At 40.6% G+C, this 26250-nt stretch overlaps 2 protein-coding genes across 4 annotated transcripts in view; both read left to right on the plus strand.

Annotated features, from left to right (window-relative positions):
- The window catches only part of LOC145458639 (uncharacterized), a 144490-nt gene that overhangs the window by 71584 nt on the left and 46656 nt on the right, over window positions 1-26250 (plus strand). The window lies entirely within an intron of this gene.
- On the plus strand, window positions 9-26145 carry LOC145458634 (complement factor B-like). 3 transcript variants are annotated; one of them, XM_080337062.1, is made up of 21 exons: window positions 9-170; window positions 332-460; window positions 936-1067; window positions 1268-1465; window positions 2956-3186; window positions 5480-5620; window positions 5690-5866; window positions 5930-6127; window positions 11603-11797; window positions 15214-15431; window positions 17255-17402; window positions 18057-18194; window positions 18379-18458; window positions 19276-19426; window positions 20903-21045; window positions 21117-21243; window positions 23145-23290; window positions 23524-23755; window positions 24336-24483; window positions 25112-25268; window positions 25861-26145. In XM_080337062.1, exons 1-21 carry the CDS (start codon window positions 113-115, stop codon window positions 26032-26034), a joined length of 3321 nt encoding a protein of 1106 aa, XP_080193188.1. In that variant the 5' UTR covers window positions 9-112; the 3' UTR covers window positions 26035-26145. The 3 variants fall into 3 exon arrangements, 2 of the variants coding, with proteins under 2 accessions (XP_080193188.1, XP_080193189.1); XM_080337063.1 differs by lacking the exon at window positions 11603-11797; XR_013921169.1 differs by lacking the exons at window positions 24336-24483; window positions 25112-25268; window positions 25861-26145 and having other exon boundaries at window positions 23158-23290; window positions 23524-23664.

Below are 26250 nucleotides of genomic sequence, written 5' to 3' on the forward strand. Positions count from 1 at the left end.
GGGCGTAGATTTAAGTTATTATCATGTTTCAGTGATGCATATTTGAAAACAGGACGATTTTCTATGCAAAAACTTAAGTATTAAAGACGGAGATCTAACGTACATCTTTAGAATGGCGCGGCTTGTGTTATGCGTGTTTGTGGTGGCATTATCGATCAACGGATGTAAAAGTAAGATAGTTTTAGTAATCTGTTAACTAGTTGCCCGTCGTGTAGCATACACGTCTCTTCTATTCCATAATATCATACAACTAATAGAAGGCACAAAATACCAATTCTGCCCAACTTTCAGCTGCAATTTGTGTATTGTGCCTTCTGTATTTGTTGTCAAGGCAGGGAGTGTGACGAGTCAAAGGAATTTCGCTGCTTTTGGGACGGCCAGTGTATTTCAAATCGTTTGAAGTGCGACGGAGAGCAACATTGCAGCAAGGGGGAAGATGAGACTGAATGGTTCGCCGGATGTAAGATTGTGCTGGATACTTCATGGGATTATAAAAAAACTCGTTTGGTCGAATTTCAACATCATCATTCTTAACTGAAATCAAATTCGGAACCGAGTATCTACTTTATCCTTCTCTCCCTACACGAATTATCCAAATTTGGTAAATATGTAACCTTTCACGGCCATGAGTGTTCTCGTCAAATGGAATCACGATCAGATTCCATGAAGGCTATCGCAACTTAATCGGCATATGCCGTTATACCACTTTATTTTGTACATTTGCGATTTGTGATTGGTGATTAAGGTGTGACAAATGCACGTTTGGGGCGGTGGTGATAGTCTTGAATTTTTGTTGTACACAAATCATTTCCAAATGGTTATCATGTCTCGGCATATACACTGCCCCATGTTATCAACATATTCTGTTGCCTTTCGCATCTTTCCCCGCTTCTATATGATTGTTGGTTCAGACGGCTAAAAGATCGCTGTTTCAGGCAAAAATTGTTCCGGTAAATTTCATTGCCACAGCAACCCAGGTGGTTTTCACTGCATCGATCGCGATGCCATGTGCGATGGATACAAAGACTGTTATAACGGAGAGGATGAATCTTACGAATTCGCAAATTGTAAGCATGCACATGCACATATGATGATCTGTGTGTACAATCGTTCCTCAGTAACCTATGTTATACGAGCAGTGGTGTTTTACATTTTAGATGATAAAATAATCACCAGTCATATCTCTCAATTGAACCAGCTACAGAAAAAGTTGCACAAGTCTGTTACAATAAAAATTCTCGATATTGTATGGTGCTAATACATTTAGGTAAAAAGCAATGTAAGAAAGATGCCGCTGCTGCCATAGCAGCTGGAAGACGAAATTGCAAGAATCGATGTAAGAAAAATTCCGACTGTAGAAAAAAGAAGCAAAAATGTCGTTTGCCGTGGGAGTGCGCAGAAAAGAAGATCCAGAAGAAAGTCTGCCTCTGCGACTATGAATGTGGGATGTCATGCGTTCCTATTAGTGAGTGGCCGCGGTTACAGCAGTATACTATAAATAGCGTTGGGATGAGATGTCATCTTGAACAATTTCTGCATTGATTCATGCATGGATTTCCTTGCCTTTGTTTGTATAGGTATAGACTATGGCAAGAAAGGTGCTATATTTCTCAAGCGCTGATGGTTTCATCGGACGCGAGAATCGCGTTAGGAAAACGGTTTCGCAACCAATTACGTGATATCACAACCATTAGAAAATCTTGAGCGTAATTTTACAGTCGTCGCACATTTGAAGGATAGGATATGAAAATACTTATAATCTTCTTTACGAAGTGAGTGTCTGTATCTCACCAATGTCTTAATCTCGGCACTCATTTGGCCCTTGCTTCACTCGCGAGACGAAATGTAGGAATCACGGCTTTACAAGTGTTTGTTCCTTTCAAGATAGCGATGATTTTTGTGTTTGGGACGATAGGCCCACCACACATTGCCTTTATCACATTTTATTGACTTCCTCTAGAACACATATCGCAGTTTAGATGACAGGTTACACCAGGGGCGGCTGAAGGGCCACATGAGGTTTACGAATCATTGCGCGGGCCACTTGAATGTTGACGACCATTATTTAGTCGTCCGAAAGGAGCGAACCGGATTAGGTAACGGTGAAATCAAGATTTATATTGCTACGCATTACAATCGATAATAATTATGACATGAAAACTTGGCGTGCATCCATGTCCTAGCCGCGCGAAGCGCTAAATTTCTTCAAATGTAATGAATGAATTTGGTCAAAAATAGTCCTGCTTGCATAAATTGCGGGTTACCTCTGTATGACGCTGGGCTAATCTGGCAAGGATATGATTAATCGGCACTTGGACATTGCAATATCGAAGATTTAGGAGAATATGCGTCTATCGTTTTGTGCAAATGCTTCATGGCTGACGATATTTCTGCGCGGGCAAACGCGAAGTCGCATGTTGGAAGACACGTTCTCTCATAATTGCGAATATAGTTAGACTCAATTCTGCAAATTGGGAATATTTTCAAGTTTTGATTTTCAGGAGGGAAGCACCAATACTGAAAAAAAAATCAAATAAAGCTGCCACAACATATTCTACTTTATATGGTCATATACGAAGATCTACGAAGTATGTGGTTGGCCCTTGGCTACGCCAATGCGTCGGAACTGGTGTTTTAGTCATCAATGTTCCACATTTCGCGGTCAGGTTAATCAAATTGTCGATTGGCCTTGCAAGTTCACAATAACTTTCCCTATTTCTCTGATAACATAACTAATTTCGATAATACCTCGCGGGTCACTCAAAACCTTCTCGTGGGCCACAGGTTGGCCGCCCCAGACCTGCACCATTGTCCGATATGCATATAAGTTATGTCATTTGAGGATTTGTGCTTCATTGTTGAGTACGAATATCGAGATAGTGGAGATTCGTAATTCGCCCGTGGCCATTTTCTTTAGACATGTTTGCCTGTAATGCCAAATGTCTATTCTGACAGCGAAAACATGCCCTTCCTTGTCTCATTTCGACAATCTACGCTCAATAAGATATGTCCGTGTGAACCGCTCGACACACCTTCCTGAAGACGCAAGTGAGCCGTTTTGGTATGACACCCGTGCATATCACAAATGTAAGCCGGGATACGAACCTTATCCCACTGATTTACGATTTTGTCACGGGAGGGGAGGTGTGGGCGAGGGAGCGTGGACCAGGCCCGTGGTGTGTACACGTGAGTTGAATTTTCTTTATACAGCAACACTTATCGATATTGATCGAGGCACTTCAGATGTAATGACGATCAAATCAAAAAACCGAAATCGGCAAGAACATGAGTTTTATTTGCCTATTAGCGACAAATATTTACTGTTTTATGGTATGTTTTTGTCGACTTTTTACGTCGAAACTTATTCGTAATGAAATTAGGTGTTTATCGATACATTGAATATGATGTTGTAGACCAGTGGTTCTTAACCTTTTTTCTTCTAGCGCCCCCTTTCAAAAATTATCGTGCTCCAGCGCCCCACCTCTTATTGTAATGACTGTAATTAAGACAATGGGTGAGAGGGATGACCGTTACAGCACTTCGTCAGCCCCCTAAAAAACGATTGTCTTGGGCACCCATAGCGTGATAAACCAAACTCATGAAGGCCTCTCCCCCAAGAACCCGTCGCGTGATTTCGATGGCCAGCAACGTTTATATGGCATGGTCGTCCTAGGAGCCAATATTTTCTATCATGCATGAATGAAATATGTTGTAATTGCATATATATGTCACTATAAACTTTTTATTCTCTCAGCCCACGTAATCAGATTTACCAGTAGCGCTGAGTGAGCTGTTGTAATGGAAAAGGAAAGCCACGTAATTAATAATTGAACATATTCGGGCGTGCCCGTTGGTACAATTAAATCGTTACATGTTATTTTGTTACCTCCTATCCGCTATATAGTCAAAAGCTATTGAAACGCATAAACGTATTAAACTAAAGTAAGCACACGATTCGAAATTGGTATTTTTTCCCTGACAAATAATATTCTCTGATGGATGTTATTCGTCCTGTGGAGGTGCAGATTGCGACGACATGATAATTCGACACGAGCCATTCAGTATCTATGGACAATTAGACTTATATACATCGAAGTTTACGCTCAACATAAGGGCAATCCTCTATCAAGCCATAAGGTTTTCTCGCTGACGATCTTTTTGACACACTTCTCGGAGTCCCATATTCACCGTAACTTCATATGTCTTCGTGCATCGTGGCGTGGTAATGGCCACCGCCAAAATGCCTGTTTCTATATTCCATAATTATGCGTATTCTTCCGTGAAGGAGTCGTCAAAACATGATGTTCAATTTATGTTCATTCACCGAAATAATTTAGGGCACCTTTTGAGCTAACCGATTGCGGGTTTGGGTTGCAGTTTCGGTCTTGGTAAGATGTCAAAGTTCAGTCGGTCTTTTTGAAACTTTGGTATTGGAAATATTTCGAGCTTTAATCGCGCTCGAGGACCATTCGACTATAATAAACCATGTATCAATTGTGTGTGGTATATTCGGGGTCAAATCAAGGTTGTTATAACAACAATCGGGTACGGTTTCCTCATACCCAGTGGTTCGAACCCTCCCGAATTCACATCGGCGACTGGCAATACGAGGGAATTAATGGAATTGGATTTTTGTCTTAGTGCTTGGTGTAACTATAAGTAAGTCAACTGAGAATGGGGTGCATATACCTGCTCAGTGCTCATATTGAATTTAGTACTGTACCCAGTTATTTATTTTAACATGAATGTATTCCAAACAAAGCAACTCATATTATAGGCCTACAACGTTCATGTGAGGTTGTGAACCACAACACGAGATAGTGTCATCCTTTATGATGAGATGTTCAAAGAAATATTCAGATGATTTAATTTTGTAGCTCTCAAATACAAGTATATTTAGTTATTCATTTCATGCAAAATGCTTCAAAACTTATTGTATGTACAAGGGGCTCTCACTCTCAATCAAACGTGATATACAGTGCCTCACATTCTTCGATTTTCACACGCTGTGCGCTGCGCGATATAATACCTAATTCGAAACATTTTGTTGAAAAAAAAAATTGGCGATCTAAAGGTACGCGCAATTCGTTTTATAAGAATTATAATAACCCACTACATTTAGGAAAACATATGCAGGCCTAGCAAACATAGTCGCGAATCGCGACCAAAATTTTCGGGATTGGACAGGTTTTGTGGAATGTTAATTTGTTCTGAATAGGCTACTCATTAAGGATATGTCCTACTACCACATTATCTACGGCGAAGCCATTTTCTTCAGCGCCCCCTTATCGCCCCCCTATGCCCAGCGCCCCCCCCCCCCCCATTTCGCCCTCTGAGCGTTTGCGCACCCTTCGAAATCGCCAGCGCCCCTTTGGGGGCGCCGGAGGCAAGGTTAAGAACCACTGTTGTAGACAAATCGATTTATTTGTCGTCTGCAATATAACATAAAAATGCACTTGAATCAATATTACATAATCAGCTACCTGCGCCCAGAGGGACGAACAAGCTATAAAAGAATATGCACTACAATGCGGAGCTAGTTGCCTTACCTCAAAAGACTGCCCCGGATCGAAAATATGTTGGTGTGACGGAGCATGTGGTAGATCCTGCTTGAAAAAACGTAAACTAATAGCTCTATTTAGGGCTGCGTAAAAAGTGTTCAAATTGATAAGCTTTCCGTTTACCGAAGGTATATCGTGTGGTGACGCGCCATCAATTCCTCACGCTACCATCGAATACACTGGTTCAGGACGCGACAAAGTAGCGCACTACCTTTGTGACGAAGGCATGTATATCACCGAAGGAGATGTGTTCAAGAAATGTTCTGGTACGGGTCAGTGGGAAGGACGGTCTCCGCGTTGCGAACGTCAGTTGCGTATCACGTAATCTGTCGGGCTTTCAAAATATACACCCAGAACTTTTTGTATAGGTGTGGTGTGTCTGGATCCAGGCCCTGCAATAAATTCGATGGGTGGCTTTTTAGTTACGGAGAGCACCGCGCCCTATTATTATAACTCGGTTGTAAAATTCGCATGTGGCCCGGGACAACGTCTTCTTGGATCGAAACAGCGAACCTGTCTTTCGGACGGTACATGGAGCGGAGTGGATACGGTTTGTGACAATGAAAGTGAGTGTGACAGTACTACATTGGTGCAACGTCGTTGTGATGTGATACTTGATATGGTTGGTTTCACAATTGCTACCAAGACGACGGGCTAAATATACTTGATTGGTCATGAAATGTTTAAGCAGAGAATCTTGCACCGGTCGATCATTGGCGACGCCATCAATGTGTTATCACTATGGGCAAGTTTTTGTTGCACTAAAATCGTGAGAAAGCTGCACTTAATTTTAACAAAAGTTTCATTTAGATAATAATTCTTTAGAATTATCAGGCAATGAGATAGCCTACTCGAAAGGTCCCGCTGTATAACCCAACAGTTTAAGACTTCAGGATATTCATTCTTCGCTATTCAATCGAAAAATCGATTATGCATACACTATTATGTTCTTTAGGTCTCAAACCTGCATGACAGCATTTCGCCGTCAGCTCCCACAGAACTGTGAAAATTTGGTACTTCCCCATATCACGGACAGTCTGGCGAGATCACCTAAAATTACTTTTTCCGGTACGCAGCAAGAAAATAACGCAATGTGGACATAATTTAGTTAGTCCATGAAAAGTCAAGTGCCATGACCCAAACTTCCTAGGCCTGCAAACTTGGCCGAAGGCATTACAGCAAAACTCATTGTTAGCTACTTTACCTAATCAATAGCCTGAAAAAGTGACCCAGTGAAAATGTAATTTTCGGCGGTCTCGCATGGACGTCCGTGAAATAGGATAGGACCTCAAATTTGAACGACAGTGAATCAATCGCTCGAGTGATTTAGATATAGTTCATGCACTGTCGTGCTTGGCTGGGTTTGTTGCACTTCCACCTTACAAGCCTTTGCGTCATAGATAATATTGAGCTGCATCAGTTAATCCATAACAGAGCTCTTTGTTTAGCAAATCAAAGAGAGATCCATGCGGGAAATAGTTTTGTCGCGAGTTTTTTTAATCAATCCATTACATTTTGCGCAAAAAGTTGCACTAAAAGGTTGCACGAAAAAATGGAAAATATTGCAAAAAGTTGCACTATAAACTTCCTCCAAACAGCGTAAAACATCATGCGACATATCTTCTTAGTATTTAGGAAGTTCCCCGATAATAAAAAAAAGTTGCAAAAACTTGCCCTAGTTCAGGGTTGCCATACGTCCGGAATTTCCCGGACATGTCCCGAATTTCACTGTTCAAACTAGCGTCTCGGAGGAATTTCCAAAATATGCCAAATGTCCGGAATTTTGAAGGTTTGACGTAGGCTCGTAATTTTTTCGTAAATCAGCATAAAACAATATATTTTGGGAATATTTATGCTAATGCATGATATTTTTCTTCGCGCCGTGTGCGACTTCCTATCACATTTATTGATTTTAATATGGAGACTACCACCCTCGAAAAAACTGCAATAAAATATAAATAAAAACAACCTTCATTTACTGGAATAAGCTTAATTGTAATCGCAATTATAGGAGAACCGTATATTTCTAGAGGCCGTTTAAATGCTTTATTCAATGATAGTGGTTCCAAACGGGGGGTCGTCGTTTGCCTTTATTCTGGGATTTGCGAATATGTTGAACGTAATCAGCTTCCAAAATAGCCCGTAAGTCTAGGCAAAGGTGCTGACTTCTTTCAGTAATCAGTTCGTCAAATTTTGATATGGGACAAGGAACATTTTCAAATTGGAGATGGAGTCGCGACCATAAAAGGTTGGAAACCACAGGATGTGGGGTGTTTATAAAGCTCCGTGGTGCGCACCCGCATAATGCTGATAAACAATGTTATCGGTAGGACATGAACATGACTTAACGATGTACAATTACGCTCCCTGTATTTTTGAACTCATCATCCTCCACCAGCTCTACCGCTAACTCTTGTCATGTGGGCGGAGAGTAGTAGGCCTATCTATATAGTAATATATGGAACGACCAATATTATTGACAGAATCCATTCAAATACCAGATGCATATAGAAACCAGATTCATATAGCAAGCACCCCCCTGCCCCAGAAGTTGCATCGATTACCCTATAGTGTGGGCTATTTGGGCGGGAGGGGGCTGAAAACATGTGCTTTCGGTCCCGGTTACATAACCACACAGCCACGTACTCCTGAACCGGATCGTGACCACCTCTGGTCTATGAGCAAAGCTTTGTTAGTGTGACGTCATAATTCATTCAAATCCACTAGTGGGCGCTAAAGAGTGTCCGGAATTTGGGTTGCTGAAATATGGTAACCCTACCCTAGTTATCACCAAAAAATTCACCTGCGCTAATTTCGTTAGTTATTTATACATGTGAAACGGGGCAGAGATTGAGTTGCTTTGGGTTACCTTTACATAATACGTCCACTCATGGCGTTTGATATGCAATAAACCAGGGTTATCATATTTTGGAATCGGGAAAGGGGGACACTTTTTAAAAAATTTCAAACTTCGAATACAGGAGGAAAATCTTGAAGAAATGGTCAATTTTTATATTTTGGCGTCCTCGGAGGACATTTTCAAAAACCTGAAAAAGGAGGACAAATCCTCCTAGAGAAGGACGTATGGTAACTCTACAATATACATAATCTCGATACTAAACCACGATACACATTCCGCATCAAATGTTGAAAGTACAGAATCAATTCATTATAAAAAAACAGAGGTGCTCCGTAATGAAGTATGATATAGTTATACTTTTTTGGAGTATTCCAGTGGGTTTTGCCTACTTGTACTAGTTACTCAGGTGATTATGTCTTAGAGTTAGACCATAGGCACCGACTTTTATTTTTGCATGGGGTGGCGGCAGGCGCGTAGCCAGCGGGTGTCGAAACCCCCTCATTTTTTAACGCAAAACCACGTCCTTTTGAAATGACCATTCTGACTCTAATATTTAGTTGCAATTCAACAAGTCGTATTATCAGTGTTACGCGGGATCGCGACCAATTAGCGAGATTCGTCTGTGCACGCATATCCCATCGCACAATGCAACGCGACGCGATCTCCCGCTGAGAAGATTGCAGAATTAGGTCATTGATTGCCGCGCACTCAGCATTCGTCGCTGGACTGAGCAGTAACACGGCGCGACAATTCTGGAACACGAAAGACAGACAAGAATTATGATTACAAACGCGCGCGGTCAATCAGTATTTATCCCTTACCGCCGACACAATGGGTTTTCACTTAGTTTTGAGTTGCTCGCATCACGACTATTGGTTGTTGATTAAAACATCGATTTCGACTGCATTGCTGCATTTCCCGATTTGCGTTCGCAAAGTATAATTGGATTAATATTATGGGCATTGGGCACTGCAATAAATTCCAACTTGCAGGCACACACAATAAAACACTGTTCAACTTTGGGCTCCGAGAATATTTATCACAAAAAATGGTTCACAAAATATTTTAAACGAGGCTTGCGGTCCTCATCGATGCAAATAATGCACTTTAATTTGTAGAAGGTGGACGCATATTTGGTCGGCAAATCGCGATAGGAGATGGTGTTTCTCAGAGTTCGCGATGAAATCTACGTTTCTAACGACGACGTCGAATTTGTACATCTAATAAGGATCGTTAGTTTGCTTAAATCAGCATCAGTACGCTGTGCGAAATACATAATAGTGATCAATTTTTATCGGACTGTACAATCGGCCGGCAAAGTTGCGCTGATAACGAAACTGCAGACATGCCGCAAACCTGCAATAATTACAATTACAGGGTGCACTATATACCCAGATTCGGCAATGGCAACGAACACAATTTGTTAACATGCGGGCATAAGTATTAATCAAAAAGATACATAAGCACAAACAATGTTACACTCAGAGATTGTTACTGTTTCGCGAAGGTGATTCTGCGGACGGTAGCAGGCCTGCATGCGGACGCGCTAAATCAAACCACCGACGATAGTGCACATGAGATATCGATGACCCATTTCGCATGCAAATGATTCTCGCAAATTTGCAGTCCGCAGCATCGATAATAGGAATTAGTGAATTGGCATTTCAAAAGGACGGGATTTCTAGTTATAAATCAGAAACTTCCTGGCTACGCACCTGGGGTTTTTATGCCGACAACGCGCTGGTTGATATCAGCCCGTAGGCCCCGATCAGCGAGTCGAATTCGATCGTAAAATGGTGCGCTTGTAATTATCCACGTGTAATCGCAGTGAGAGCAATATGGGCGCATGCCGCGACCTTATCAATAGAAATACATATCCCAAAGGTTTGAAATTCGATCAGCGATATGGTTGCGCTCGATTGAGTCCGTCCAGCAATGAAGTTTATTGGAACATAGAAGGTTCCCGTTCAAACTAATCGAATAAATTCGCTATTCACGCCACCGAGAATCTCGTGTTGCATCAATTTTGACAACATTATTCAACGCCGTGCACTGCACAATGCGCAGTATTAATAACAAATCAAACACTGACAAGTGACACAGAGGGAATGCGAGTGTATATAGCAGACAAGAATTATTGTGGCCTACAGATGATAGCAAACGAGAAAGTGATATAAGTTGGCAAAGCCTTGTTAGAGTAATGAATATGCGCACTTTGCGCTATGGAATGACTTTCAATTCGCAGGCATACACAAACACACCGTCCTATTTCGCGCTCCAAGCCTCCAATTAAAAGAGACTATCACGGAACGAACTCAAGAATTATTTCGTAAGGGAATATAACAATATATAATATACTATATATATATAATATACAATTTAACTAACGTGAATTCGCTCGTCTGGTCGAGAGAGAAGATGGTGTTTCTCAGCGAAAGCGTGTCGAAATCGACGTCGTAAACGAGGTTGCCTCGACTGTCTGATTACTAATCACGGATTACAATTTATTAGCACTAGTTCATCGTCGCCAACGAAGCTGCGTATTAAATTATTCGCGCGCGTATTGGTTAATGGTAAATATTTGGCATTTACGCGCTATTACTCGTTAAGTGGGCGTTTAATCTTATTGTATGGGGTGGCCGCCACCCCACAAATGTGTCATGGGCGCCTATGTCTTAGACTACCTCTTCTACTTGTTTGCATCACTTGCAAGAGTAAAATTAAGAACCTCGTGAAATAGCATATTTTCAATATTTTATTTTTTTAATAGTGATCTTATTGTAGCTTTTTGTAGTGATGTTCGTCGTTGTGCGTTAGTTGCGAACCGAACATGCATCTTTGCACTTTTGGAAGTATCGCCAACTTCGATTATTATCTGCTAAAGGTAACGAGAACCTCCGAACCGTCGAGCAAATCTGGAGTACTGTTTCGAAATTTCATTTTTTACTCTCAATTGAAGTAGTTAATGACAGGCCTTGAAAATTGCTACTTTTACCTGTCGTTGGTAGAAATGGATAGGAACGCTGACTATTTTGACCAGCTCTGCCCTTAAAACACAATTCGCTATCATTCCGAGAAGTCCGAGTTATAAAAATGAATAATTTATAACAGTCCATTACACCATAGCTCTATAGAGCTACTGGATGAAAAATGCTCAAGATGGTTTGACTCTCACAAACAGGTCCCGTTAAGAGGTGTCCTCATCCGGGCGTACCAATAGGCGGAAGCTTGTTGGGGCAGGGCAAAGACGAAGAATTTATGATTGGAAAAGAAATAGTATTTGCATGCAATAAGGGATTGGTGATGGTTGGCAAAAACCTGCAGGAATGCCTCTTCAACAGGCAATGGACAGGAAACGGTGCTCCAAGTTGCGTTGGTATGCTATACATTTCTATATTGATTTCTCTTTTGTTGTGGATCGTATATTTAACATACCTATCCTTACCCTATCTCGCTAAGAGTACAGTATATATATTGGCAAGCCTTATATAATAATTTCACTGCGCTGCATTACATTACATTGCGGAAGGAAGGAAGGAAGGAAGGAAGGAAGGAGCGTAGCCTGCTTTATTTTTGTCCTTGATGTTTTTTGCGGCATACACACCGACTCATGATATATACAATATACACACAATCCGTGCACATGCTTACCATGAGTGCATGATGATGTGCATATGCCGCAGGACAGGGGAGGTGCAGATATAGTCTTGAACGGCTTTCTACGTCTTGCACCACCCCCTCCATGCGATCCCAGTGATGCATGAGCGCCAAGCGGGGAAGTCATGGATACCAATGTTACTAATCAGGTCTTTGGTATGGCCCGGCCGGGTATTGAACCCACAACCTACCGATCAATAAGTCGGACGCTTCACCATCACTATATCTTGTCGGTGATATAACCAAAATATCTTCCCAAAACATGACAACGTGCAAGTTAGCTGACTGAAAGATATAACGAAGTTTCGCATTGATGGTGGATTTAGAGGTAGTTAGTATTGTGTAATAAAATGCCCATATTGTGCCAAAAATTATTTAAAGCGACTTTTCTTCTAATCCAGGTATGGTGCAATTCTCTGATATAAGCACAAAATTCTTTTGTTTCCCTTGTCACCTATAGACAATAGACATGTAGCTGATGCGTCAAGCAACGGCAGAGACCGGCGTGTTTCTTGTATTAGTTCTCAATCGACTCTTGCTGGAGGTGCAGAACTTCAATATACACACCCGAATATTCTCAGTTGGTACTCGACAGGGGTAATTGTCAGTAATTAGTAGGAAATTGAACTGTATTTTTGTGGCACTGAGCATGTCGCAAAATTACTACTCTTTCGTTAATCGTTTTGATCCCACTAGCAGTGCTTTTCAACCTTTTAGAGCTCCATTCGCACCTTTTTTGCAAAATATATTTCATCTGCACAAACCAACCGAAAATTGTTGTACAAAAAGAAGATGAAGATATCTTAACAATATTCTGTTCAGCAATACAAAAAAGGCAATCAATAAAAAGGCCACTGCTTTCCCTCATTTTGATTTAAACTACAATGCACTACAATCATTCCCGGCCAAATAAGTTGTTGGGTTTTGCACAAGAACGTCTACGATAGTGCTTGGATGGCAAGGTCTTAGGAACTGTTCAGCACTCCCATCCAAAGTACAGCGTAGGATATTTTCCGCGAACGAAAAATTCCCCTGACAGAAATCGTAGATGACACAAAGGTCCCGGAGGCTCAGTTCGTCGACAGGGTGAAAACCAGCATGTTTGTGTTGACTGTTGAGGCTTTTGTCTGATGGTTTGGTAATAGACTCCAAAACGATCAAGGAGACTAGGCACCTTAGAGCTTGTTACCTTATGATACGTTGCTCCAACTTATGTTCTGTATATTTTTTAATTTCCCATTTTCCGTTCCGCGAGTAAATGAAAAGATCAAAGAAAGTCACGATACCGTGTGTTCGGCGTACAGACATACATAGAGAACGCGCTAACCCCAATTGTACCCAACACAGCTCTATACGAAACATGTCCGACGCACGCGATTTCAAATTAGGGTGATTAAATTTCTCTGCGCATCGCATTTTTACCTGTGTCTTCCCAGATTGCAAGAGCGGCACTATTCGGTGCCGACTGCCGACCATTTCGACAATGGAGCATATTCTTATCGAAAGTTTTGAACAACCAGCGACGGTCATTTTTGACCAAGGTTTTGTCGCGGTTGATGTTATTGGCAACGCATTTTATCGCAGGTATATGTTAGCCAAAACTTGACGTATTGACGTCTTCATGTGTCCCGACGAAGAAGGGGTTGGCCTCGAAATGAATGTGTCTCATAGGCTCGAACTCGCTCGTTGCACACCCCACAATGGTTCATCAAAACGGTCTTCGACCAGTCGGGCAAATCGTATCATGAATTCAAACCAAAGGTCGGCACATTCTCATGATCAAGCCATATTTCTGCGAGTCTCGCTTATTTGCTATGTTACCCAACACAGTGACCTGGATGTTAAAACTATACCAGCATGATTTTTTTTGCAATAAATTCAACATATATTACACACATATTAACAGATAGCTCTGGCAATGTGTCGACCCAAAATTATGCCGTTTGCGACCCATACTTTAAAGGGCGAACATGTGCGTTACAGTAACTGGCAAATGTGAGACTGTAATGATGGTACTTACTACTAGGGCTGGGCAAATTCGAGTACCCGAGTGATTCGATTCTGAATCACGTATTTTTCCTTCGAGTCGAGTCGAGTATTCGAGTATCACTCATTATGACGTCATAACAAAATTCATTTTGTCAAAGTTCAAATATGTACTTTTTATGCGACCAAGAACAATATAATGCCTGTTATCCATCACACTGGAGAGTGGAGATACTTAGGTATTTTTCGACCATACCGATTCCATCACACTTTGAGATAATGATGTGGGACGATCATGACTTCGGAAATGTGTTGTTTCTAGCAACCTTCTAAGCTTTTTAATATGTTTTGTACGCTGCGATACGGCCAATTAAGGTTTCAAGGCTACCACAGTGGAAAATGGTATCGTAACTTTGATTCTCGTTGATAAATTGAATTTCAGCTGCGAAGAGCGTATTATTTTCGTACTCGAAAAAATAGTAATTTACTACTCGACTCGAATCATTAAAATTATTACTCGATTCAGATTCGAGTACTCGATTCAGATTCGAGTACTCGAATCATTGTGCCCAACCCTACTTACCACTATCCTCGTGCCTCGCGCTAATCGAACTGTTATTACAAAATATGATGATTGTACTGCTAAAGAAAGCAGAAAGTCAATTTGACGTCATTCTTCCCGCCTGTCTCAGGCTCGGACGTGCTGATGCACTGTATGTCTGCAACTACACCAGCTTTAGAAACAGGCCTTTGATTACGTAATTATTATAGTGCGACAATATTAATTAACTGCGGCTTGTGAGAGACAAAATTATTCCAAAGTGGTGGTGCGTCGAGAGTCAAACAAGTTTTTACAATTGCGTCGCAACTACAAAAGTTAGGGAGCCACTGCACTCGAATTTTCGCGCTCATCTGAACTTCAATCCGCACCATATGCCACACGTCCTTCATCCGCACTGCAATTGTTTTCATTCGCACAAGTGCGTACCATCCCACAGATTAAAAAGAACTGCACTATAGTATTCGCACATGAGCCGCTTTGCGTGCCTGAAAGTTGAAAACAGCACTGTGATAAACAGTAAACCGATCTATAGTGTAACGGGATTCAATGTCAGACGACTAATGAGTTTATTACATGTATACTTTTAGATCCTCGGTATAGCGATCGTTCTACTGATATAATAAGAAAGTTATCCGAAAGCACCGCCAACATAAAGGAGTACGATTTCCTCCAGCTAGGAAGAGCGGTCAATATGATAAATACTAGAGGCAGGATTGAAGTATACTTTGTGATCGATTTATCCGAAAGCATGAAAGACAAACATATACAAAATCTGATCGATTTTTCAAAGGCTCTGATTAAGAGGGTGAGTCATCAACAATTATCAACTGTGTTCATCGTTCGCATTGAGTGTTGCTTGCACTACATGATATCTGTAATAGCCTGTGACGTAATCACTAAAGTTCGAAACCTTACATTGTAATGGCATCACACTGAGCAACACGGTGGGAATACCAAGGCGCACTGAAACAAATCTATTACTGCACGAACCAAAGCACGTGAATTGAAAACGTTTACTATTTACGTTCACAATATGGCGCAGTTCAGACATATCTATATATGTCAGCAGACGGGTTGGTATGCCCAATGCCAGTGACTTGAATACAGGTTTGCGATGCTTCAGGAAACTGAATGATCCACACTTTTCCCTATAGGAACCGGCAATATTTTCAGTCACCGTTTATGTTACGTTCACAACGTTTTCTTGAAACATCCTATGCGAAAGTGGCGACAGACAGACAGACATTGCTTCATTGATCATTTGCTACCATCGTATAATTTTTCTTCTATTTTCCTTTTTTAACAAAACATTTTTACAGCCAGACTGTTCAGAGTCAAGTGTACCTGTTAGATGCTGATGTGATCAGACTAGATGACCTTCACGGTCTTATCGATCATTCCCATCTAATACCGAATAGGCCTATACTGTACAGCAGGGGCGGGCAACTTCTCGAGTCGGCGGGCCGGATATAGGAAAATTAAGTACTTGGCGGGCCGGATTGCTGAATCGATACAATATTCGCCCATTTATCCACATTCCACATATACAAGGAATAAATCGCATTTAATGAATACATTTTAACGACAGTAATGTCACTTCAAAGCCATTTCTCGCCGATAATGACGAAGACAATGTGGATTTGAGAATAGCATTGTCATACAGGCGCCGCCATGTCTGCTTCTATCTGATCAATCAACACACGGTACAATCCTCAATTAAGATTTCAAGGAGTTCGATAACCCCGGTACCCCTAATTTACCAACACATATATTCGTTAGGGTTGAGTAGGTGACGAGATAGCATCGTTGTTCAATTGTGTGGCCTGAGAAATCTCGATAATGAATTCATGCGGTCCGCGACCTCTACGAAATTTGAAAAGTGACCCGCGACCCGTTTTGAGTTGGCGACCCCTGGTATAAGCAGTGTTTTCGTCTTACAAAAGCCTAGAAGTGTGCCGTGCTACAAGTCGGCGGTTACAGAATGAAAAATAAGAAATATCAGCCTGGTGTAATTGACCATTGTAGTCGACAAACACCATGATTACCACAAACGACATTAGGGTTGAGTACGTCGCAAATGCCGATAATGCAAGTCTTCTCGCTTCGACGAAATTACGCGTAAGCTCCACTCTAGCACGCTGCGCATATACGTATATAATAACATGCACTATGCAGTCACTAAAATTTGACGTAAGCAAGTAGTGGGAAATCTCGGCAGACTAGGGCCGCGGGCCACATTATCACGTAAAACGGAAAACTGTCCGCGGGCCGGACAAAATCCCTTCGCGGGCCGGATCCGGCCCGCGGGCCGTATGTTGCCCACCCCTGCTGTACAGTGTACAATACATGCATGCATATTTTCTGTACCACCATCACTGCCGTTTGTTATGTATTTTGATTGGATGAAAAATAAAGACTCTCTCTCTCTCTCTATGATTGCTATTTATTAAATCAGTATCATCTGTTTTATACGATTGCAAACCGTATTTATAGTGGCCATTTCGTCATCGCAGACGAACAACGAGCAGACTCACAGACGAACGCTAGTGAACAATGAACTGAACATGCATTACTAATTTTATTATTCCTGTGCTTATCATCAGGAAATTGTCAATTCCATTTCTCCAGATTAGCCGAAACGATACGGGCAATCGGTTGAGATTTGGGATCGTCGTATTCGCTACAAAGCCGTCGACTAAGTTGAATATTATGGATGAACCACCCGCCACTCCCAAAAAAGTAATTGACATACTGGATGAAATAGTACTCGATTACAGTAAGTGAACAAATTGTTGGAGTATATTCCACGTAGGTGAGTTGATTGGCAAACCATGAGAAGGTATATGGTCTATAGTCCATCTTTATACAATATTATAGACCATATCAGTGGTTGTCAACCGCCGGTCCGTGTGGCAAATGCCATGCCCGTCTGCAGAATATATTATAATTTTATAACTCAATTCCAAATGGTCTCCCTGTAATTAAAGAAATATATCATCAAATTTTAAATCGATTTAGTTGTTTGGAACGTATGTTGCACTATGGTGTCATAATAGGTTAAATAGACAGTTGATACTCCGCTTTGGGTGTACGTTACAACGATGCAAGTGCTGTACGAAACTGTTTAAAAGTAGCGTCGAATTCGTTGCGGACAAGTTATATCTGGAAGCTACTGAGACTCTTAAACAAACTTCGTTTTGCGCTGCAGAAGCTCCAATAGTTCCACGTATGAATATCTAATATCAGAAAAGAAGCATTAAACGAAGTTTACGATATTACATATCAGTTGAAAGCAAACAGAGACGATGATATCAATTTTGCACTTTTCATCAGTAGACGATTTTATAAAAATGTTGTTCAAGAAAGATATTATCTTTGGGAATGGTACCGTATCGGTAATGTATCAACACCCGAATCGTGTTTTAACAAGGGAACATCCGGAAAAAAAACGGAGGAGGAACTGATATCTACAGGGCTCTAGACTATCTTTATAAAGAACACATGACAGATTCGTACAAAATTCATCCCCAGGACAACGTCAAAAGACATATTTTCGTCCTAACTGATGGTGAGACGTTTTCTATGTCTTGATATTATAACATATTCTTTATACCGCATACCATGATGTCAAATCGTCGGCACACAACAAAACCGTTTAATACGAAATATATGACCCACAATCTTTGGATTTAATCATTTTAGGTCTATAACTAGTTATTTTGTGTCATCTCAAAACCTTCTCTCAAACACAGGCGCCAACAATGCGGGTCCGAGGCCGGTCAATGCGAAGTTCATGATCGAGCTTGAATTTTTTGAGACAGCCATTCCAGAGGTAATATTAACATTTTTCATGAGTCAACGTTTTGATGGGTGTGACATTATAAAGAATGCGACGCCTCCATGCAACTATCCATTCGTTTCGATAGTCGTGCAATTACTCAGATAGACGTAATAAAAGCATTCCTATAAATTAGGGTTTCCATACGTCCTCTTTTAAGAGGATTTGTCCTCTTTTTTGACTTTTTTGAATGTGTCCTCGGTGGACACCCGAATATCCTCTTTTTTGAGAACTTGTCCTCTTTTTTGAAGATTTTGGTTAAATATAGGTGAAAATTCGACTAATACATAGGAAATCAGTACTGAGGTAACGTTCCGGCGGATATTTCGGGAGTCGAGCCGGAAAGTGGACCTTTTTTTAGTCGCCATAAGGAAAAATTTATAGAAAACCGTAAATTCTGGCTGTGAGCCGGAAATATGACCTTTTTAAATTTTATTTTGTTTTTATTTTTAGTCAACCGACCACAAAGTCGTGACAAATTTACCATTTTTTCCGGTCTTAACTACAGTATTGTGTCTCTGAAAATTTTGAAAAAGTGTCCTCTTTTCAGATTTCCAAAATATGGTAACCCTACTATAAATAGCACGAGATTTTTTGACCAAACACCACGATGGTGTGCGGACTACAGGCAATACGTCATAGCCGCGGAGTTGAAATCTTGAGACACCCATCCGTAATGCGGATATTGAAGATATGCACAATTGCACATCAAATCTATTTTTCTTGGTATCGCAGTCTTCTGATATTTTGAAATAATGAAATTATTAATAAAACCGATACTATAACGTTTAAGGACATATACTACGACCAGTTTTACAGCATAACCTCGTCCGCACAAACCAAAGACCCCGAGGCTCGACAAAAGTTAGAGGAGATAGCTTCAAAGAATGAAAACTTCGTGTATGTCGATGACTTCTACAAGCTGCATAAATATATCGACCAGGTTACGGATGTGAAGGAAGGTATATCTATTTCGGGTCATTGCTGAGCGTTCATATATGATACTGTTGTTGTTGTTGTTGTTGTTGTTGTTGTTGTTGAAAAACGAAAGAACAACAATCGCAGTAAGAAAGACCAAAAGTTGAATGAACCTGTGGCATAAAATTGAATAAACGATTGACATAATACTAAAATAAAGAAACTAGAAAAGTGAGGGAAAATATATAAATAGAGACAAGATCATCTGATGACCAACCCGCTACATCTGCGCAGCAGGAGAATAGGGTCAGATGTTTTAGCGGGAGCGGGAGCGCATTGTTAGGACTTAGTCGCTCTTCCCCAGGAGGTTGTCCTCGACCTAGACCTAGGACCTAGGCGATATAAATTTAAAAAGAAGTGACCAAAAGTGCCATGCCGAAACTTTTTCAACGTAAGCAAATTTAAATAGAGGTCGGTTGTTGCTTTTTCTGAACTAAACCGCATACTTTCTATTACGTAATAGACGACCCAATGCAGATTTGACTGTAATCGACACGCGTTGTAGTAGATGTAGTATTTCTTAGATTCAGTCCACATGAATACTTTGCGGTTCACTAAACCTTTGCACATAAGAAATAATCATTTCTAACGAGATCGTGAAATTGTTTACACGAAATATCATTGAAAATATATGATGATCGAAATTGATCCAACTAATGCTGTCTCTTTCTTTGCATCATTGTGGTTGCATCAAAGAAAAGTGCGCACAACATTGGCATTATGGGCCATAGGCCTGCTGCTAAAGTAAAATAGCGCGATGCACTGTATGTTCACTAAACATTTCTTCGGTTCTGCAATGCTGGATATATTCTGACCATTTTTCATGTGCCAGCATTTTAGAAAATGCAGTTGCATCAGTTAGGCTACATGTCGCCTTTGCACAAATTTGCACAACCCTTGGTACTGGGCGAACAATTCAGCATCGCTGATGTCAATGTTTCTTCTCTCCCAGATAATTTACAAATGGCAAACGTTAGCCCACTCGCTGGTGTTAGACAGAAGCATCCAATCAGGAAATTTGAATTCAGCAAATGAATTGGTACATTCATTCATCATTAAGTAGTCTCTACGGAACACAATGATCGTACAATGAGGATGCATCTGACATCAACAAATCCCATTGCTATTTGTTGGAAAACCGTTTCTAAACCAGTGATTCAGCATTTTCCATGGCTACATCATGACGGAAAATACAACGTCTCGCCTAAAAGTCTTGTGAATACTATAAGCAACTAACTCGAAATGAAAAAAAGAGAACACTTGGTCATTTGTGATCGTCCTCGAAAGACCATACAATTTTCTTGAGATAAGAGGACAAGTCCTCCTATAAGACGACATATGATAGGCTTATATCCCATCCTCTTTGCTAAATTTAGGGTATGAACTAGTCTCGAGATGTAGCTTATATTTCAAACCGTAACATCTTATCAATAGAACTTATAAAAGAAATGACTGTTAAGATTATGACACTTGCGGAAAAGATGGGGAAAAGGGAAGTATCAAGCAGGAAGCTTTGTTGGGTAAAGTGCTTGCCGGGCGCACTTTAGACAGAGCGTGGCCTTGGCAAGCTTTGATATCAAGACTCGGAGAAACAGTTGACAATGTTTGTATCGGCGTATCGCCATTTTGTTGTAATTGGGCTACTGCCTTTTTCAAATTGTGATATTGCCACAGACGTTTAGTGACGATAACCTGAAGGGTGGTGGAAGTTTAATAAACAACAAATGGGTGTTGACTGCAGCTCACCTGTTCGCCAAGGAGGTTGGCGTGGATTGGGAACACACTATTGCAGTATCTTTGGGTGAGACGTTTTCTCACATTTATTGGATAACTTCATTTGTGCCGATGATTAGTTACATCTAAACGATACTTCTGCGACGTTAACTATGCATCGCGCGTCCATCATGGAATATGTATGGACAATTGGACATTGGATATGCGTGTCTTTATATTTTCTAAGGTACCTGAAGTACTATAGACTATAATTCATATATAACTCACAATATATATCTATATATATATATGAATTGTCATTGGATATTCATGAAAGATCCCATGTGTAGCCTACGCAACATTTAAGTCACTTTGAAGTAAATGTACTTTTCCTGCAAACTGCAAATTGTGTCATTTGGGTAGACTTCCGTCAATATATTAGGCTACAACAACGAGGATCGCATCCCTTTCTGACGCATCAGCGAATTCGCAGACATAGTGGAGCACTGCTAAATCATTTTTTTTAATTTCTTTCATTTTAATAATAGTTAAGCCTACTATTAGCCAGAGGTGGTCAAAGTAGCCAAGAAAGCTACTCAAGTAGAAGTAGAAGTAGTGACGGAAAATATATTCAAGTACGAGTAGAAGTGCTTTTTCCATAAGCAACCTGAAACTACTTGAAGTAGAAGTAGAATTGATTGACTTCAAATCTACTCAAGTAAGTAAGTAGTTTTGAAAACAGTCTTAATTCGTTCGCTTGGGCTGTCAAGAGCTGCAAATTGAGCTATGCTGATAGTACGGAGAGCTTGATGCATCCCAGGAGGTATCAATTTTCGACAGAATAAGCATTCTTTCTCATCATGAGATGCAAATTATAGTATTGATATGAAAATGCGATACTAACCCTTTGCTTACTAGAAGACCCCGTTTTAAAGAATATCATGGTATGGTGCCCTATACCCCATATTATAAGGCTCCAAATGTTTAGGCGAAGAGCAATACGGAGAAGTTGAATCGGATGCAGTTTCAACACTTTGCGCGTTGATATACGTTAATAACAAATATTGTGGATCGTAAAATTTATATTTGATGTAGCTTTATTTTCGGAAAATAGAGGCATTGCTGCACTTTCTTTTATGCTTCAGCATGTATGTTCTGCAGACAAAAGAACTGAAAGTAATTAGAACTAGGAATTGAAAGCGAAATACAAATACCACTTCCAAATAGCGGAAAATGTATTTCATGTCTTTTGTCCATAAAGCTTCAAAGGTGATCGGCTAAAACAGGTGTAACGTTCAAAAATGCCGGATTTTCCGGATTAGCTAGACATGTCATGGGCTGCTAGATTACGATATGATATGCAATTGCTAGATTGCGAAAAGGTATAGTTTCAAACGTTATGGAGGGCCATATTTACTGTGATGAAATATTTGATATGGGTGACAATGCGGTATGAGCGGAACCAAGCAATCCGGTACCTAAATTATATATACTGATACTTTCGTGAAACCATATTTGTCACTCCATAACTACTGTGCGCAAAGCGGAACAAAATTTATGGGCGTTTCTTGACTTTTATGAATATTAAATGCTGGTACTCCGTGAAAACAGCCCCGAAATTCCTCAGGCTATGTTTCGTATTGGGGGATTAAATTACTTCTACTTGACAAACTGAAAATAGCGAAAAGTAAGTAAGTAGATCACAAAATATTACGAAGTAGAAGTAGAAGTAGAGAAAATCAGATATTACTTGAATAAGTACCAGAAGTAGAGGAAAACTGCTTGAGTACTTCCAAAAAGTAGAAGTACTTCGTTACTGACCACCACGGCTATTAGCCCATGGATTTTTCAGAGTATAAATATCCGCTACCTAATGGAAATCATCCTCCCGAGAACAGGTTATTATTTAATTACTATTCCTGTCCCATGAGTCCCAGACGGAAACATAAACCGTTTCTCAGTTGAATTCAACTCAATATTTGTTCAAAGGTATTTTTCGCAGGCCTAGGTACGGCGACGGATTGGACGGATCTGTGAGAATATTTCGTCCAGAAAAGATTGTATCTCACGAACTTTATGAGCGTGATGATGAAGGCAAGCTGATGGTTCGCTCCTTTAGACACGATATCGCCTTGGTAAGTTGTTTCCTCCACAAAAATGAAATTTGTGAAATTTAATGAAAGTGGTAGCGACTGGCGAATTTTCACTTCCTCTGTCTGGCTCCTCCGATGGGCAAAAGCTTCAATAAAGTCTGTGCAGCAGTTCTTGTATCGTGGAGGCGGTCTTTTAAACTTCCTCGATCTTGCTGTCAATGAGCCGTTTCAATCTCGACGTTTGCGGGTAATATATAGAGGCACTTTCATAACAGATAAAACTCGGTGGGGAATACGTCATCGACGGAGATTATATTTTTGAACCCCAATTCAAACCAGGAGACGTCGGCTATCGAGGATTCGTTGACTTCACTCCTTACGTGAAACCCGTTTGTCTACCTTGCAGCAATAGTAGTTGCGTTCACGAAATATTGAGAAAGGAAGATAGCAACGGCGATATCATGATAACCGGAAATGAAACCCCCGAAAGACAATGCGAAATCGAGCGTAAGTTTGTGAACGTCGAGAGCGCACTGGACGGAGTACCATCTTTTCCCATAGATAAGCGGATAGCGCATTGATTCAAACCAATATTGTGTTACGGATATCATAATAAGATCCGAGTCCAGACGCAGAATCACGCACTCCTCCATAGGTCCGATACTGACTCAAAATGCATTCGAAATTGGCAGGAAAGTTGAATATTATGTGAAAATCCGTGTCCAATTGTAGTCTCGCAAAAAAACGCGTATTCAAGCCTGGTCAAAATCTTCAAATCCAATTCCCTATTATTATTACGGAGCGTCATACAATACTCAGCGAGTTCTCGGGGCACCCGAAAAGACAGTGTACTAGATGAAACTGTAACTCGGATACCATATATTGCATGGTATCCGAGGTACAGTTTCATCTAGGATGGTCGTAAATAACACCCGTTTACATGTAGTACATAACACCCTTTATCGACTGTAGGCCTACTCCTTGCCATATAAGGATAAAGTGTAGGCAGATGGATCGACTGGATTGGATAACTTAATTTTATGTAATGTATTCGTATTATTGGCCCGTGACCCGTTACCAATTTCAGATAACTACTTATTGGGTCTTGAAAACGACGGTGAAACGCCTGTTATTGCCTCGGGGTTCGGACACAACCAAACGCGTGGACGCAACGACAGAATTAAGCCAAGTACAACGCTACAGTTGGGCGCCTTGAAAATTGAAAAAAGAGAACAGTAAGATCACCATGATTCCGTACAGCTCACATATTTTAGTATCCTATATAGCAGTTCTTCCTTTATCATCTTCAAGTCTACTACATGCACTATAACAAAAGAAAAAAATGAAAATCTAATATAAATTAAGTATAGCCAAAACAGCAATTGTCATGCCATTGCTGTTGCCCTTCCCCCCAACATATCATTGTGAATATGGGTTTTCAATAATGTTATTTCGGAAGACACTAAGCTATGCAATGTCCTATTGTTATTCAATATACCATGTGGCTGGCTCTTTTCAGCATCACCAAACCAAGAATTGCCGGAGCAAAAGCAAGCTCAGCCATGGCATTAACTGAATATATCATAAATATTTTATCATGTTTTGTGCGTTGTTTTTATATCAGTTTATCATTTTAACTCTAGTGATTGCTGTATAAACCAGTTTCTATTAATTAAAAATAACATTTCCTAATTTTTTCACACATCCGGAAAAATAGGGGGCATTGATTTTTCAATATTTTCGAATAAGCCCACGATGTAAAAACGTTGGCGACCCCTGCAAATATAGCTTAGCGCACATTGCCTGGCACAAATATTTAATAGGATCTATCTTCCTATATACAACTCGAAGGTCAGGGTTTAGTTGCAGGGTGGCGGTCGACCTCATCAATGGTCAAATGAAACGGACGCGCCGTGTGTTTTCGAAAGAGATGCTATGCGCCACCGGTATACCGGACAGGAACAGTGGGAAAATGCCAGATACATGCCAGGGCGACAGCGGAGGTCCGGTGGTTAGAGAGGTAACAATATTCTTAAAATTGCAAACCCAACAGTAGTGCGCTATATCAGCGATCCGCCCAAAGTGATGTAGCCGTTTTTCTGGGTAACTTGCTGCTTTTGTAACAATTCCAAAGAATGATAGGCAAAATAACATAATCTTTTTAAAACTGCATCCAAGAGGTGAACATTGTCAGGGATATCTATACTGTCCAGTCCATGGATACCTCAGCTCGTACGGTCTTCACCGCCGAGATTTCAGTTAGCCATGACCTACGGTAGCATATTATCTATGGAATTGATGGCGTCGCAAATGCTACTTTTATAATAATAATATTAAACCAGCTTGACTCGTCCGCAGTTGTAGTATTCCTAGCGGCGCAAACGTGAAGAAACATACCACTTTGCTATTTGGTCCACAAGCGACGAGACGGTCTGACTCCAGCTCAGTTGAATTGAATGTGCCTGAATTATTAAGTCACAGCAATGAAGACAATACACGATTTGGTCAACATATACGCATCTTTACCTGTTGGCATAAAGAGCATATTTCAATATTTTATGACATTGCATGAGTTAAGGTCAAATGTCATGCTACCACCTTTAATGTTTTAGGTGCATGATCAGTACAAAAAGAAAAATTGCTTTGTTCAAGTCGGAATTGTGAGCTGGGGATATGGCTGCGGACTTCACACCCACCATCAGTTCCGAAAGTTTTATTACCCAGGGTTTTATAGTGACGTCACTTCAATGATATCGTGGATCAACAACGTCACGACGAGTGATTGAGATTAGAAGCAGTATACCTTCTGCTTCATCAGTGTAAACAGAATACTGTAATGCGTAGTTCTGTATGATTATGATTACCCATCAATAATAAATGGGGTAAAACGGAGTGCATATATGTTAGCCAAGATATACTATGATATATGACTTATATATGTAAGTTCCTCGAGGCAAAGAATTTGAATATCACAACAAACAATACCCTCATGTTAGAGATGA

This window comes from Botryllus schlosseri, chromosome 16 (assembly GCF_051294905.1).
Source record: "Botryllus schlosseri isolate E-star chromosome 16, Bs_hap1, whole genome shotgun sequence".
NCBI classification, from domain to species: Eukaryota; Metazoa; Chordata; class Ascidiacea; order Stolidobranchia; family Styelidae; genus Botryllus; species Botryllus schlosseri.

Coding starts and splice junctions, on each gene's coding strand:
- LOC145458634 (XM_080337062.1), top strand. CDS start 113: ATGGCGCGGCTTGTGTTATGCGTGTTTGTGGTGGCATTATCGATCAAC. Junction 3,187..5,479: donor CAGGCCCGTGGTGTGTACAC/GTGAGTTGAATT, acceptor TTACATAATCAG/CTACCTGCGCCCAGAGGGAC. Junction 18,459..19,275: donor TTGAGACAGCCATTCCAGAG/GTAATATTAACA, acceptor TACTACGACCAG/TTTTACAGCATAACCTCGTC.